At 51.3% G+C, this 16,500-nt stretch overlaps 2 protein-coding genes across 2 annotated transcripts in view; both read right to left on the minus strand.

The window, feature by feature from the left end:
• The window catches only part of SLC35E4 (solute carrier family 35 member E4), a 154,703-nt gene that overhangs the window by 120,757 nt on the left and 17,446 nt on the right, over positions 1 to 16,500 (minus strand). The gene's annotated exons all lie outside the window — the stretch shown is intronic.
• Positions 11,728 to 16,267, minus strand: LOC141999365 (uncharacterized). The gene is made up of 3 exons (XM_074972708.1): positions 14,762 to 16,267; positions 13,383 to 13,576; positions 11,728 to 12,413 (listed from the first exon to the last, which is right to left on the minus strand). Exons 2-3 carry the CDS (start codon positions 13,495 to 13,497, stop codon positions 11,773 to 11,775), a joined length of 756 nt encoding a protein of 251 aa, XP_074828809.1. The 5' UTR covers positions 13,498 to 13,576; positions 14,762 to 16,267; the 3' UTR covers positions 11,728 to 11,772.

Raw genomic sequence — 16,500 nt, forward strand, 5'->3', positions numbered from 1 at the left:
ATATCATGCACCTCATTGTACTTGTACTGGGGGCCAGGGCGCACAAGGAGGGATTTCATCTTGACCCCAGCAGGAGGGGTTCCACCTAACGAAGAGAGGGAAGAACATCTTCGCAAGCAGGCTGGCTAACCTAGTGAGGAGGGCTTTAAACTAGGTTCACTGGGGGAAGGAGACAAAAGCCCTGAGGTAAGTGGGGAAGTGGGATACTGGGAGGAAGCATGAGCAGGAGAGCGCAAGTGGGGAGGGCTCCTGCCTCATACTGAGAAAGCTGGATGCGAGTTATCTTAAGTGCCTATACACAAATGCAAGAAGCCTGGGAAACAAGCAGGGAGAACTGGAAGTCCTGACACAGTCAAGGAATTATGATGTGATTGGAATAACAGAGACTTGGTGGGATAACTCACATGACTGGAGTACGGTCATGGATGGATATAAACTGTTCAGGAAGGACAGGCAGGGCAGAAAAGGTGGGGGAGTTGCATTGTATGTAAGAGAGCAGTATGACTGCTCAGAGCTCCAGTATGAAACTGCAGAAAAACCTGAGAGTCTCTGGATTAAGTTTAGAAGCGTGAGCAACAAGGGTGATGTTGTGGTGGCAGTCTGCTATAGACCACAAGACCAGGGGGATGAGGTGGACGAGGCTTTCTTCCGGCAACTAACAGAAGTTACTAGATCTCAGGCCCTGGTTCTCATGGAAGACTTCAATCATCCTGATATCTGCTGGGAGAGCAATACAGCGGTGCACAGACAATCCAGGAAGTTTTTGGAAAGTGTAGGGGACAATTTCCTGGTGCAAGTGCTGGAGGAACCAGCTAGGGGCAGAGCTCTTCTTGACCTGCTGCTCACAAACTGGGAAGAATTAGTAGGGGAAGCAAAAGTGGATGGGAAGCTGGGAGGCAGTGACCATGAGATGGTCGAGTTCAGGATCCTGACACAAGGAAGAAAGGAGAGCAGCAGAATACGGACCCTGGACTTCAGAAAAGCAGACTTTGACTCCCTCAGGGAACTGATGGGCAGGATCCCCTGGGAGAATAACATGAGGGGGAAAGGAGTCCAGGAGAGCTGACTGTATTTTAAAGAATCCTTATTGAGGTTACAGGAACAAACCATCCCGATGTGTAGAAAGAATAGTAAATATGGCAGGCAACCAGCTTGGCTTAACAGTGAAATCCTTGCTGATCTTAAACACAAAAAAGAAGCTTACAAGAAGTGGAAGCTTGGACAAATGACCAGGGAGGAGTAAAAAATATTGCTCAGGTATGCAGGAGTGAAATCAGGAAGGTCAAATCACACCTGGAGTTGCAGCTAGCAAGAGATGTTAAGAGTAACAAGAAGGGTTTCTCCAGGTATGTTAGCAACAAGAAGAAAGTCAAGGAAAGTGTGGGCCCCTTACTGAATGAGGGAGGCAACCTAGTGATAGAGGATGTGGAAAAAGCTAATGTACTCAATGCTGTTTTTGCCTCTGTCTTCACGAACAAGGTCAGTTCCCTGACTGCTGCACTGGGCAGCACAGCATGGGGAGGAGACGACCAGCCCTCTGTGGAGAAAGAAGTGGTTCAGGACTATTTAGAAAAGCTGGATGAGCACAAGTCCATGGGGCCGGATGTGTTGTATCCAAAGGTGCTAAAGGAGTTGGCGAATGTGATTGCAGAGCCATTGGCCATTATCTTTGAAAACTCATGTTCATCACACGAGGTAACTGGAAAAAGGCTACTGTAGTGCCCATCTTTAAAAAAGGGAAGAAGGAGGATCTGGGGAACTACAGGCCAGTCAGCCTCACAAGGAAAAGTCCCTGGAAAAGTCATGGAGCAGGTCCTCAAGGAATCAATTCTGAAGCACTTAGAGGAGAGGAAAGTGATCAGGAACAGTCAGCATGGATTCACCAAGGGCAAGTCATGCCTGACTAATCTAATTGCCTTCGATGACGAGATAACTGGCTCTGAGCATGAGGGGAAAGCAGTGGACGTGTTATTCCTTGACTTTAGCAAAGCTTTTGATCAGTAGCGTAGCTAGGGGGAAGCGGGGCAGCAGCCGCTCCCCCACAGAGCAGAAGTGGCACCTTTTTAATTACTTGGCGCCTTTTAAATTTGTACTCACCCGGCAGCGCTCCGAGTCTTCAGCAGCAGGTCATGGGGAGCAGAGATTAAAAAAAGCGCCACCCCCTGGTACTCAGCTCCGGGTCTTCAGCAGCACTTTGGCGTCAGGTCCTTCACTCGTTCCGGTCTTCGGCAGCATTGCGGTGGCGGGGGGGGCACTGAAGGACCCCACTGCCCCACCACCGCAATGCCGCTGAAGACTGGAGCGAGTGAAGGACCTGACGCCGAAGTGCTGCTGAAGACCCGGAGCGCCGCCGGGTGAGTACCAGGGGGTGGTGCCTTTTTTTTCTCTCCGCTCCCCCTGTTTTTTCCACCTCGCTATGCCACTGCTTTTGACACAGTCTCTCACAGTATTCTTGCCAGCAAGTTAAAGAAGTATGGGCTGGATGAATGGACTATAAGGTGGGTAGAAAGCTGGCTAGATCGTCGGGCTCAACGGGTAATGATCAATGGCTCCATGTCTAGTTGGCAGCCGGTATCAAGTGGAGTGCCCCAAGGGTCGGTCCTGGGGCCGGTTTTGTTCAATATCTTCTTTAATGATCTGGAAGATGGCGTGGATTGCACCCTCAGCAAGTTTGCAGATGACACTAAACTGCATTGCCAATAGCAGCGTCCCCACCATACCCAAGATGTACACGGTCCCTGCAGGCTACAGAAGCACCTCACTGCACATGGACGGCTGGCTGATGCTGCATAGGCTCTCGTTGGCCTGGTCAATCACTTGCAAGGAGAAGAGAGAGAGGCACGATGTCTAAAGCCAGCCTGATGGGGTGCTGGGTTGCCTTCTTCGCATGCAATGCACCCTCCAAAGCAAAGGGGCAGAGCAAGACTAGCCAAGGCCCATGTCTGATAGAACTATGCCGTCTCCCCCATGCCCAGGGCAGTGTGCAGCCCCTGCTGGCCGACATGGACTCAGTTCCCAACAGCTGCCTGCCCACATGACTTAAGGGATGTTCTGATGTGACCGGAGGAGCTGAGAGGGCCATCTCCGAGCCCAAGGGCATCTGCTCCTCCTCCCAGGGTCCTCCTGATAGCACTGAGCTGGGAGCTATGCCCCGGCCACCATTCTCATCCACATCTTTTCCGGCCTGAAGGCCCAAATCTCAAGGTGCTGCCTTCCATGTCCCCTAGGCACACTCATCTCACACCCTTCTGACCTCGTCCTTCTGGGTTTCATCATCCCTGGCCCCTGCTCTGCCACAAACAGGACCAAAGTGAGATCCTAGCCTCCGGTCATGTGAGGCAATTCAGAGCACAGGCCACAACTCCCCAGTAAGTACCCTGAGCAGAGGCCCAAGAGAGAAGCATCAGCCCCAACCCAGAGTGGGAAGGTCTGCTATTTGCTCCTCCGTGCACCTCAGCCCCACACATCCCTCGCTTGGCCCATCTAAGCAGGCCTCAGAACAGGGAGAGGGACTGATGGTTCAGGACAGTCCGAAGGGGGAGAAAATGGGAGCTAAGGAGGCTGAATATCAGGGAGTGTCTCCGGCATGCGGCAATTCACGGAGCTCCTGGGCACGGACACCGGGCTCTGCAAAGGTCCATCCACACTGCAGTGTAAGGGTTCGAACTCCGGCTCCAGCCTAAACCCCCTTCCGTCTACATACATCGCTCTAACCCAGAGCTCAGGACCCCATGGGGTGGAGGATCCGAGCCTGTGCCAAGCTGGGATCCAGGATATAAGCCCTACTGCTTTGTAGTGTAGACGCAGCCCCACTGGGCTCATGCTCCAGAGGTATGCCTACACTGCAGTAAAACCCCCGTGGCTGGCCTGGGTCAGCAGACTTAGGTTGTGGGGCTGTAAAACTGCAGTAGATGTTTGGGCCCAGGCTGGAACCTGGGCTCTGTGATCCACCCCCTTGCAGGCTCCCAGAGCCCCAGCCTGAACATCGACACTGAGGTTTTATAGCACCGCAGCCTGAGCTCAAGTCAGCTGCCATGGACCCACCATGGGCTTTTTGTTGCAGTGTAGACATAATCCAGCAGTCCGCCAAAAGTATCCCACGATTCCATGGGCTGACTTTCTTTGTCCTCTGGACAGTCAAATTTGTTGGACAGTCACATTTTCCCCACACTGCACTGTGAACAAAGAGCTAGAGTGGCACTTTTTGGGAAGGCGCTAGGAAGTCTGGGACATGGGTGGGTGGATTCAGGCCCACATAATGCAGTGTAGATGCTGGAGCCCCAGGCTGGAACCCAGGGATCAACTATTCCAAACCTGGAGTTACAAATGAGTGTAGACGCTCAAGCCGTAAGTTAACAAACCCAGGGTCTGCTAACTCGAGTTCAGCTAACCCTGGGCTTCCATTACAACATAAACAGACCCAAAAAGGCCAGCAATGGCCAGTCACCGTGATTCAAGTCCACACGGGGGCTGTCTTCTCATCTCTGTTCTCCAGGCAGGGGCAGATTAAGTTCGGACCTGTGGCCCCATACCTGCATCATGATGATCAGGGAAAAGGGGACTGACCCCACTACCAAAACCACAGGCGCCTACCACTCCCGCTATGGGAGCAATGTCCGGAGCGGTGCATAGCCGGCTGTCACAGTGACAGAGGCCAGCCAGTAGAGGGAGCCCTGCTCCCATGCACTGAACCCACAGAAAGAAAAGGAGTACTTGTGGCACCTTGGAGACTAACCAATTTATTTGAGCATGAGCTTTCGTGAGCTACAGCTCACTTCATCGGATGCATAGCATATTGTGGAAACTGCAGAAGACATTATATACACAGAGACCATGAAACAATACCTCCTCCCACCCCACTCTCCTGCTGGTAATAGATAAGCTATTACCAGCAGGAGAGTGGGGTGGGAGGAGGTATTGTTTCATGGTCTCTGTGTATATAATGTCTTCTGCAGTTTCCACAGTATGCATCCGATGAAGTGAGCTGTAGCTCACGAAAGCTCATGCTCAAATAAATTGGTTAGTCTCTAAGGTGCCACAAGTACTCCTTTTCTTTTTGCGAATACAGACTAACACGGCTGTTACTCTGAACTCACAGAATGCACTTAGATGCTGGGCCCGAGGCCTTGAGGGAGGGAGAGAGCGCGAGTCCTTCCCACACCAAGTCTGTGTCTGGGCAGGGAGACTCAGGGCCCCCCAGCAGGCTTAGGGAGGGAGAGAAGGGCAGGAAGGAAGGTCAGGACTCGGAGTCAGTGCAGGAATTAGTTTGTGGGCCCCATTTGTCCAAAGCCCAGTGCCTGCGGGGGGTGGGGGGGGAGGGCAGAGAGCCACTCCCGCCAGGAGGGGGTGCTGAGGAGTGGGCACTGCAGGCCAGATTTCTAGAAGTATCATAGAAGATTAGGGTTGGAAGAGACCTCAGGAGGTCATCTAGCCCAATCCCCTGCTCAAAGCAGGACCAACACCAACTAAATCATCCCAGCCAAGGCTTTGTCAAGTTGGGCCTTAAAAACCTCTAAGGATGGAGATTCCACCACCTCCCTAGGTAACCCATTCCAGTGCTTCACCACCCTCCTAGTGAAATAGTGTTTCCTAATATCCAACCTAGACCTCCCCCACTCCAACTTGAGACCATTGCTCCTTGTTCTGTCATCTGCCACCACGGAGAACAGCCGAGCTCCACCCTCTTTGGAACTCCCCATCAGGTAGTTGAAGGCTGCTATCAAATCCCCCCTTGCTCTTCTCTTCTGCAGACTAAGCAAGCCCAGTTCCCTTAGTCTCTACTCGCAAGTCATGTGCCCCAGGCCCCTGATCATTTTTGTTGCCCTCCACTGGACTATCTCCAATTTGTCCACATCCTTACTGTAGTGGGGGCCCCAAAACTGGATGCAATATTCCAGATGTGGCCTCACCAGTGCCAAATAATCACTTCCCTCGATCTGCTGACAACGCTCCTCCTAATGGAGCCCAATATGCCATTAGCCTTCTTGGTAACAAGGACACACTGCTGACTCATATCCAGCTTCTCATCCACTGTAATCCCCAGGTTCTTCTCTGCAGAACTGCTGCTTCGCCAGTCGGTCCCCAGCCTGTAGCGGTGCATGGAATTCTTCTGTCTTAAGTGCAGGACTCTGCACTTGTCCTTGTTGAACCTCATCAGATTTCTTTTGGCCCAATCCTCCAATTTGTCTAGGTCACTCTGGACCCTATCCCTACCCTCTAGCATATCTACCTCTCCCCCAAGTTTAGTGTCATCTGTGAACTTGCTGAGGGTGCAATCCAACCCATCATCCAGATCATTAATAAAGATGTTGAACAACACCAGCCCCAGGACCAACCCCTGGGGCACTCCACTTGATACTGGCTGCCAACTAGACATCGAGCCATTGATCACTACCCATTGAGCCCAACGATGTAGCCAGCTTTCTATCCACCTTATAGTCCATTCATCCAAACCATACCTCTTTAACTTGCTGGCAAGAATACTGTGCGAGACCATATCAAAGCTTTATTAAAGTCAAGATATATTACGTCAACTGTTTTCCCCCTACCCACAGTTATCTCATCATAGAAGGCAATCAGGTTGATCAGGCATGACTTGCCCTTGGTGAATCCATGTTGACTGTTCCTGATCATCTTACTCTCCTCCACGTGCTTCAAAATGGTTTCCTTGAGGACCTGCTCCACGATTTTTCCAGGGACTGAGGTGAGGCTGACCGGTCTGTAGTGTTACCAGATTTGCCCGTTACTTTGGGGTATGCTCATTTATTAGGGTTATTCTTAGGGGGGGTGGGGGGAGGTTCTGTAATTCTATTAATGTACTGCTTATGTCTCTTGTGTGTTCATATGGAGCTCTATTCCTCCCTTCCGCAAGTCCCCTCCCAACGGAGCTATCCTGCAGAACATAGGTTCCCCAGGGCTGGCTTCCTCCAGCCCTAGAACCAGATGAACACACACACACACACACAAACAGAGCAAGTCTGAGCGGACTGGGTCAATCAGCACTTTCAAGCTGTCACCCTTATATGCCCCTGGGCTTGATAGGCTGGGCCAGGCAGCACTTTCAAGGTGCAAACCTTATATGCCACAAGTTTAGCATGTCCCTATCCCCACTTTCACGTCACAATTGTACTGGTAATAACCCACTTGATGAGCAAACCCCACAGTATTTTAGGCACTACAGGGATCTTTAGCTTAGGTAAAAGAAGCATTGCTGCAGAGTGAATGGGGAAGCTAAAAACACAAAAAAGTAAAGTTCAGAGAGAGAGTGAGACACACAACCCGCTTAACCGTAAAAGTTATTTATTGAATAATAGTGATAACTACACAAGGAGAGCCTAAACCAACATAACAGTTACAATATTAAAAGGTGAACACAGAGAGAGAGAGAGAGAGAGAGAGATCTCATCCACTCCATGGATCTTGAACTGGTTGGGGTTCCCAGGTGATGGTGGTTGTTCAGGGTCCTGAGTGCTGGATACAGGCAGAGCCCCCAGCACGATCAGTCAGGAGAAGATGGAGTCCCAGTGGAACTGATAGAGAGTTTGAGTCCATGCATCAGAACACTGACTGGAACATAGGTAGGGATTTTTGTAGAGAAACAACAATGGTACAAGGGAGAACACTAGATTTGTTTAGGCGTAAACTGATGACTCATGGGTTTTCTTTAGGCTAGATAATAGGAGCTGATCACTCTTGGCTATGGGTGGTGTTTTCTTCCAGGGAGCTCACAATGCAATTAGGCTGCTTCAGTATTTTGGATATCAATCAAGGATTCATTACTAGAATTGTCTGATAACTGCTGAGCTGGGTGTGTGCAGGCGTAGGTTCATTAACATCGGGAGCAGAGATCCCCCATGATGCAGTGCTTCTCTGCTTTTCTGGTCCCAGAAAGTTCTCTGTTCTCCATTCTGTATGCTAATGCAGATGTCCCTCTGTCCCATCTCTCATGCAGATGAGGCTAGGGGAGTTGCCCCTTGTAGCAGGCTGATGACTCACCAGTGCGGTGCCTCCTGCTGGTCATCCTGGGAATTAGCTCTTCCAGCCCAGAGCACCCTCTCCAGGACGGCGTCTTGCCTGCTGCTGGCCCCCCATGTCTCTCCCAGACCCCGGTGCCCCTCTACGTCAGGGTTCTGCCCCCATCAGCGACCAACAACCTGGGTCTCCCCACCCAGGGGAACCCTCTATCCCCACCTTGCCTCAGTGGCTACTGCCAGTCACCATCTAGCCCCTGCTCACTGGGGCAGACTGCAGTCTGTAAACCACTCATCATCGGCAAGGGGGTAGGACCTACTGCCTTTGCCTATCCCCAGGCTGCCCCTCTGCGGCCCCAGTACCTTTCCTGGCCTTTAGCAATGCCTACAGCCTGGGGGTTTTCCAGGCTGGAGCTCCCCAACTCCCTCTGCCCTTCCCCAGCCCTGCTCCATTCCAGGTACCCTTCTCTCCCAGCAGCCAGGTCTTGCTGCTGAGGCAACTGGGATTGTTTAGTCTGCAGAAGAGAAGAATGAGGGGGGATTTGATAGCTGCTTTCAACTACCTGAGAGGTGGTTCCAGAGAGGATGGTTCTAGACTATTCTCAGTGGTAGAAGAGGACAGGACAAGGAGTAATGGTCTCAAGTTGCAGTGGGGGAGGTTTAGGTTGGATATTAGGAAACATTTTTTCACTAGGAGGGTGGTGAAACACTGGAATGCGTTACCTAGGGAGGTGGTAGAATCTCCTTCCCTAGAAGTTTTTAAGGTCAGGCTTGACAAAGCCCCGGCTGGGATGATTTAATTGGGGATTGGTCCTGCTCTGAGCAGGGGGTTGGACTAGATGACCTCCTGAGGTCCCTTCCAACCCTGATTTTCTATGATTCTATGATTCTATGAATGGGGGAGGCAACCTAGTGACAGAGGATGTGGAAAAAGCTGAAGTATTCAATGCTTTTTTTGCCTCGGTCTTCACAGACGAGGTCAGCTCCCAGACTGCTGCACTGGGCAACACAGTATGGGGAGGAGGTGAGCAGCCCTCAGTGGTGAAAGAACAGGTTAAGGACTATTTAGAAAAGCTGGACATGCACAAGTCCATGAGTCCAGATCTAATGCATCCGAGGGTGCTGAGGGAATTGGCTGATGTGATTGCAGAGCCATTGACCATTATCTTTGAAAACTTGTGGCAATCAGGGGAGGTCCCGGACAATTGGAAAAAGACAAATATAGTGCCCATCTTTTAAAAAGGGAAGAAGGAGAACCCGGGGAACTGCTGATACCAGTCAGCTATGTGTTTTTGGGGAACCAGGGCATAGTATCTAGCCTGACTCATGAAAGACCCCCCCCCCCCCCCGTCTCTGCTTGAACCAAAACCGATCAGAGAAAAGGCTTTCAGAGAGCAGTGAAGGGCATTGGGAGACATACCTAGACCCCTCCTGACAAGATTAAGACATCTCCATTAGCATACAGAATGGAGAACAGAGGTGTAGCTGGGCCGTCACCCCGCTCCGGCTCAGAAGGGGTTAAAACCAGCCCTTGGAGAGGCCTTATTGGGATCCAGGAAGTGGAAGCCTAAGGGGAGGGTCCACAGGACCTGGAAAACTAAATAATTATGGGGGACAACTAATGAACAACAGGGACAGTAGTGCGGTCAAAGGGTCAAACGAAGGGAACCGGACGGGGACACCAAGCAGAGAACCCCGGACAGCGGCCACTGCTCCTCAAAGGCGTCAAGGGAGTCAGTGGACGCCACCCAGAGGAACTCTGCCCGGAGGCGTGAACGGACGGAGGATCGGAAATAGGCCCCACAGTCACAGGAGACTCCATCGGCCAACCTCCTCACCCTGATTTTATAGATGGCCACTTTAGCCAGGGCCAGGAGGAGGTTGACCAGGAGGTCCTGCGACTTAGTGGGGCCACGGACAGGGAGTGCATAGGTAAGGAGGTGAGGGGAAAAGTGCAACCAAAATCTTAACAAAATATTCATGAGGAGCCGGAATAGGGGCTGCAGCCTGGCACACTCCAGGTAGACATGCGCCAGGGTTTTTCCTCACGCCGCAAAAGGGGCAGGTGTCCGGGATTGGGGTGAACCACTTTCCTCCCATGTAAGTGCTTCAGGATTGATTCCTTGAGGACCTGCTCCATGATTTTTCCGGGGACTGAGGTGAGGCTGACTGGCCTGTAGTTCCCAGGATCCTCCTTCTTCCCTTTTTTAAAGATTGGCATTACATTAGCCTTTTTCCAGTCATCCGGGACATCCCCCGTTCGCCTCGAGTTTTCAAAGATAATGGCCAATGGCTCTGCAATCACAGCCGCCAATTCCTTTAGCACTCTCGGATGCAACGCGTCCGGCCCCATGGACTTGTGCACGTCCAGCTTTTCTAAATAGTCCCGAACCACTTCTTTCTCCACAGAGGGCTGGCCATCTACTCCCCATGCTGTGATGCCCAGTGCAGCAGTCTGGGAGCTGACCTTGTTAGTGAAGACAGAGGCAAAAAAAGCATTGAGTACATTAGCTTTTTCCACATCCTCTGTCACTAGTTGCCTCCCTCATTCAGTAAGGGGCCCACACTTTCCTTGGCTTTCTTCTTGTTGCCAACATACCTGAAGAAACCCTTCTTGTTACTCTTGACATCTCTTGCTAGCTGCAGCTCCAGGTGCGATTTGGCCCTCCTGATTTCATTCCTACATGCCCGAGCAATATTTTTATACTTTTCCCTGGTCATATGTCCAACCTTCCATTTCTTGTAAGCTTCTTTTTTATGTTTAAGATCCGCTAGGATTTCACCATTAAGCCAAGCTGGTCGCCTGCCATATTTACTATTCTTTCGACTCATCGGGATGGTTTGTCCCTGTAACCTCAACAGGGATTCCTTGAAATACAGCCAGCTCTCCTGTACTCCTTTCCCCTTCATGTTAGTCCCCCAGGGGATCCTACCCATCCGTTCCCTGAGGGAGTCGAAGTCTGCTTTCCTGAAGTCCAGGGTCCGTATCCTGCTGCTTACCTTTCTTCTCTGTGTCAGGATCCTGAACTCAACCAACTCATGGTCACTGCCTCCCGGGTTCCCGTCCACTTTTGCTTCCCCCACTAATTCTTCCCGGTTTGTGAGCAGCAGGTCAAGAAAAGCTCCCCCCGCCCCCCAGTTGGCTCCTCCAGCACTTGCACCAGGAAATTGTCCCCTACGCTTTCCAAAAACTTCCTGGATTGTCTATGCACCGCTGTATTGCTCTCCCAGCAGATGTCAGGAAAATTAAAGTCACCCATGAGAACCAGGGCGTGCGATCGAGTAACTTCTGTGAGTTGCCGGAAGAAAGCCTCATCCACCTCATCCCCCTGGTCCGGTGGTCTATAGCAGACTCCCACCACTACATCACTCTTGTTGCTCACACTTCTAAACTTAATCCAGAGACACTCAGGTTTTTCTGCAGTTTCGTACCGGAGCTCTGAGCAGTCATACTGCTCCCTTACATACAGTGCAGTTCCCCCACCTTTTCTGCCCTGCCTGTCCTTCCTGAACAGTTTATAACCATCCATGACAGTACTCCAGTCATGTGAGTTATCCCACCAAGTCTCTGTTATTCCAATCACATCATAATTCCTTGACATCACCAGGACCTCCAGTTCTCCCTGCTTGTTTCCAAGGCTTTGTGCATTTGTATATAAGCACTTGAGATAACCTGCTGATCGCCCCTCATTCTCAGTATGATGCAGGAGCCCTCCCCTCATAGACGTTCCTGCCTGTGCTTCCTCCCGGTATCCCGCTTTCCCACTTACCTCAGGGCTTTGGTCTCCTTCCCCCGGTGAACCTAGTTTAAAGCCCTCCTCACTAGGTTAGCCAGTCTGCTCGCAAAGATGCTCTTCCCTCTCTTCGTAAGGTGGAGCCCGCCTCTGCCTAGCACTCCTCCTTCTTGGAACACCATCCCATGGTCAAAGAATCCAAAGCGTTCTCTCCGACACCACCTGCGTAGCCATTCGTTGACTTCCACGATTCGACGGTCCCTACCCAGGCCTTTTCCTTCCACGGGGAGGATGGACGAGAACACCACTTGCGCCTCAAACTCCTTTATCCTTCTTCCCAGAGCCACGTAGTCCGCAGTGATCCGCTCAAGGTCATTCTTGGCAGTATCATTGGTGCCCACGTGGAGAAGCAGGAAGGGGTAGCGATCCGAGGGCTTGATGAGTCTCGGCAGTCTCTCCGTCACACCGCGAATCTTAGCCCCTGGCAAGCAGCAGACTTCTCGGTTTTCCCAGTCAGGGCGGCAGATAGATGACTCAGTCCCCCGGAGGAGAGAGTCCCCGACCACCACCACCCGCCTCCTTCTCTTGGGAGTGGTGGTCGTGGAACCCCCAACCTCAGGACAGTGCATCTCATGCCTTCCAACCAGCGGAGTCTCCTTCTGCTTTCTCCCCCCAGACGTATCATCTGGTCCACTCTCCGCAATGGTACCTGTGGAGAGAACATGAAAGCGGTTAGTTACCTGTGTCCGCGTTGCTGGAACAGTTTGTCAAAGTCTGGGGCCCTTAGTACAGGGTCAGACATGAGTGTCACTTTAAGGTGGTTAAAGGCCTTCTGGTCTTTAAGGTGGTTAAAGGCCTTCGGTCCACTGAACGGCATTTGGCTGTTTGTTTTTGGTTAGGTCTGTCAGTGGGGCGGCGATTTGGCTGTATTGCGGTACAAATCGTCTGTAATAACTGGCCAAGCCTAAGAAGGATTGAACCTGTTTCTTTGACTTTGGGACAGGCCACTTTTGGATAGCATCCACTTTGGCCTGTAGGGGGCTGATAGTTCCTTGACCCACCTGGTGTCCAAGGTAAGTCACTCTGTTTAGGCCTATTTGACACTTCTTAGCCTTAACAGTTAGTCCTACCTCCCTTATGCGCTCAAGGACTTTTTGTAGATGTTCCAGGTGTTCTGCCCAGGAATCCGAAAATATGGCCACATCGTCAAGGTAGGCGATTGCATATTCTCCTAATCTCGCTAGGAGACCATCTACAAGTCTTTGGAAGGTGGCGGGTGTATTTCGCAGCCCGAAAGGGAGCACATTAAATTCATACAGCCCGAGATGTGTGGTGAAGGCTGACCTTTCCTTGGCGGATTCATCTAGCGGTACCTGCCAGTACCCCTTGGTTAAGTCCAAGGTAGAGATGAACTGGGCCCGTCCCAGTTTCTCTAATAGTTCATCTGTGCGTGGCATTGGATAGTTGTCTGGGCGAGTTACAGCATTTAGCTTACGGTAGTCCATGCAAAAACGTATCTCCCCATCTGGTTTGGGAACTAGAATCACTGGAGATGTCCATGCACTTCCAGAGGGGCGGATTACACCCATCTGTAACATATCCTGCATCTCCCATTCTATAGCAGTTTTAGCTTGAGGAGACACCCGGTAAGGTTGGACTTTAATTGGGTGAGCATTACCTGTGTCAATGGAGTGGTATGCCCGTTCAGTCAGTCCTGGGGTGGCTGAGAACGTTGGCGTGTAGCTAGTGCACAGCTCCTTGATCTGCTGTCGCTGCTTACACCCAAGGGTCATGGAGGTTCACCTCTTCCACACCACCAGCACTTTTCCCTTCGTAGTAGACACCTTCAGGCCACTCAGCGTCGTCTCCTCCCTAGGTTGTAAACTGACAAACCTTTAATTCTCTGGAATAAAAGGGCTTTAGAGAATTAATATGGTACACCTTAGGCTTTCGGTTGGAGGTGGGGAAAGCTATGAGATAATTAACAGCTCCCAGGCGCTCCTGGACCGTGAATGGCCCTTCCCACGATGCTTCCATTTTATGGGCCTGGAGCGCCTTTAAGACCATGACCTGGTCCCCTACTTTGAAGGAACGCTCTCTGGCATGTCTATCATACCAGGCTTTTTGCTCTTTTTGAGCATCCTGTAAGTTTTCTTTAGCAAGGGCTAAAGAGGTTCGGAGGGTGTTTTGTAGGTTGGTTACAAAGTCCAGAACGTTAGTTCCTGAGAAGGTGTAAATCCCTCCCATTGCTGCTTCACCAACTGTAATGGCCCCTTAACCTCACAGCCATATACAAGTTCAAATGGGGAAACCCCTAAACTGGGATGTGGTACAGCGCTGTAGGCAAAGAGCAACTGCTGCAACACTAGGTCCCAGTCATTGGAGTGCTCATTTACGAATTTACGTATCATGGCCCCCAAAGTTCCATTAAACTTATCCACCATGCCATTTGTTTGATGGTGGTAAGGAGTGGCAACCAAGTGATTTACCCCATGAGCTTCCCCGAGGTTTTCCATAGTTCCTGCCAGGAAATTAGTCCCTGCATCTGTGAGGATGTCAGAGGGCCAACCTACCCGGGCAAAAATGTCTGCTAGTGCCTGGCACACACTTTTAGCCCTGGTGTTGCTTAGAGCTACTGCTTCCGGCCATCGGGTGGCAAAATCCATGAAAGTCAGTATGTACTGCTTTCCTCTGGGTGTCTTTTTTGGAAAAGGACCCAGAATATTCACAGCTACTCGCTGAAATGGAACTTCAATGAGGGGGAGTGGCTGGAGAGGGGCTTTGACCTGGTCTTGGGGTTTTCCCACTCTTTGGCATACTTCACAAGACTGGACATAGGTAGAAACATCCTTGCCCATTCCTTCCCAGTGGAATGACTGCCCCAAACGGTCTTTGGTCCTGTTCACCCCAGCATGGCCACTAGTGTGATTGTGGGCTAAGCTCAAGAGCTTGGCCCGGTATTTAGTTGGAACTACCAACTGTCTCTGAGGATGCCAGTCTTCCTGGTGTCCACCAGAAAGAGTTTCCTTGTATAAAAGTCCTCTTTCTGCAACAAACCTGGATCGATTAGAAGAGCTGAGAGGCGGTGGGTCGCTCCGTGCTGCTGTCCAAGCTCTCTGGAGGCTTTCATCTGCTTCCTGTTCGGTCTGGAACTGTTCCCTTGATGCTGGAGACATCAGTTCCTCATTGGATTGTGGACCTATTCTTGGTCCCTCTGGAAGCGATGTAGGGGATGGGGATGTTTCCATTGACTGTGAACCGCTCTCCACTGGGACACTATGTTGGGGTTCAGGCTCCGGCTGAGCCTCTTGTGTAGGGTTATGGGCTGCTGCCAGTTCAGGTTCGGTGGGGCCCTCTGGTGTTGAGGTTGCAAGTACTGGATTCAGTGCTGGCAGTGCGTCTGGTGCTGGTTGTTCCGCTGGTTCCGGTTCTGGGACTGGTTCCGTCTGGGTCTCTGGAACCACTACTGCTGTTGCAGACATTGGCCTGGGGTCCGGGTCCATCACCTCTGACCGGGTCCTGATAGAAGTTTCCGGAACAGAGCTAGGCCTCACGGCTTGTTTAGCCTGGCTGTGGGTGACCATTCCCACGCGCTTGGCTTGCTTCACATGATTGGCCAAGTCTTCCCCCAACAGCATGGGGATGGGATAATCATCATAGACTTCAAAAGTCCATGTTCCTGACCAGCCCTGGTACTGGACAGGCAACTTAGCTGTAGGCAAATTGAAAGAGTTGGACTTGAAGGGTTGAATCGTCACTTGGATTTCTGGATTGATTAAATTGGGGTCCACTAAGGAAGCATGGATAGCTGACACTTGTGCTCCGGTGTCCCTCCACGCGGTGACCTTCTTCCCGCCCACACTCACAGTTTCCCTCCGCTCCAAGGGTATCTGGGAGGTATCTGGGCCTGCGGACCTCTGGTGTGATTCCGGTGCAATGAACTGTAATCTGTTGGGGTTCTTGGGGCAGTTGGCCTTTACATGCCCCAGCTCGTTACATTTAAAACATCGTCCAGCTGACGGGTCACTGGAGCGAGGTGGGTTGCTGGAGAACGGGGTGGTGGGACGATAAGGTGTCTGGAGGGTTCTTTGGGAGGTAGGTGGGGGCCTTGGGCGGCCCCCGGTAATAGGGTGTGGTCTGGGGTTGTCCCTTCTGGTCTCTGCTCCAACTGCGACCAGTTTTCCTCTTCTCTGCCACCTCCACCCATCTGGCTCCAATCTCTCCTGCTTCGATTACAGTTTTGGGCTTCCCATCTAGGATGTATCTTTCTATTTCCTCAGGAACACCCTCTAAGAATTGTTCCATTTGCATTAGGAAGGGCAAATTTACTGGAGATTCAACACTTGCTCCTGATATCCAGGCATCCCAATGTTTCACAATGTGGTAGGCATGTCGAGTAAATGACACGTCTGGTTTCCACCTTAGGGCTCTGAACCTCCGACGAGACTGCTCGGGTGTTATCCCCATTCTGATTCTCGCCTTGGATTTAAACAGTTCGTACTTGTTCATGTGTTCTTTAGGCATTTCAGCCGCCACCTCAGCTAAGGGTCCACTGAGCTGCGGCCTCAGCTCTACCATGTATTGGTCTGTAGAGATGCTGTACCCAAGATAGGCCCTTTCAAAGTTTTCTAAGAAGGCCTCCGTATCATCGCCTGCCTTGTAGGTGGGGAACTTTCTGGGATGGGAAGTGGTACCTGGAGAAGGATTGCTAGGGTTTGTTGGTATATTCTGCTGAGCCTTTATCTTCTCCATCTCCTCCACATGCTTCCTCTCTTTTTCCTTCTCCTCCAGTTCTT

Source organism: Natator depressus, chromosome 15 (assembly GCF_965152275.1).
Source record: "Natator depressus isolate rNatDep1 chromosome 15, rNatDep2.hap1, whole genome shotgun sequence".
NCBI lineage: Eukaryota > Metazoa > Chordata > Testudines > Cheloniidae > Natator > Natator depressus.

Coding starts and splice junctions, on each gene's coding strand:
- LOC141999365 (XM_074972708.1), bottom strand. CDS start 13,497: ATGACCCTTGGGTGTAAGCAGCGACAGCAGATCAAGGAGCTGTGCACT. Junction 12,414..13,382: donor ATACCACTCCATTGACACAG/GTAATGCTCACC, acceptor TTCTCTCCACAG/GTACCATTGCGGAGAGTGGA.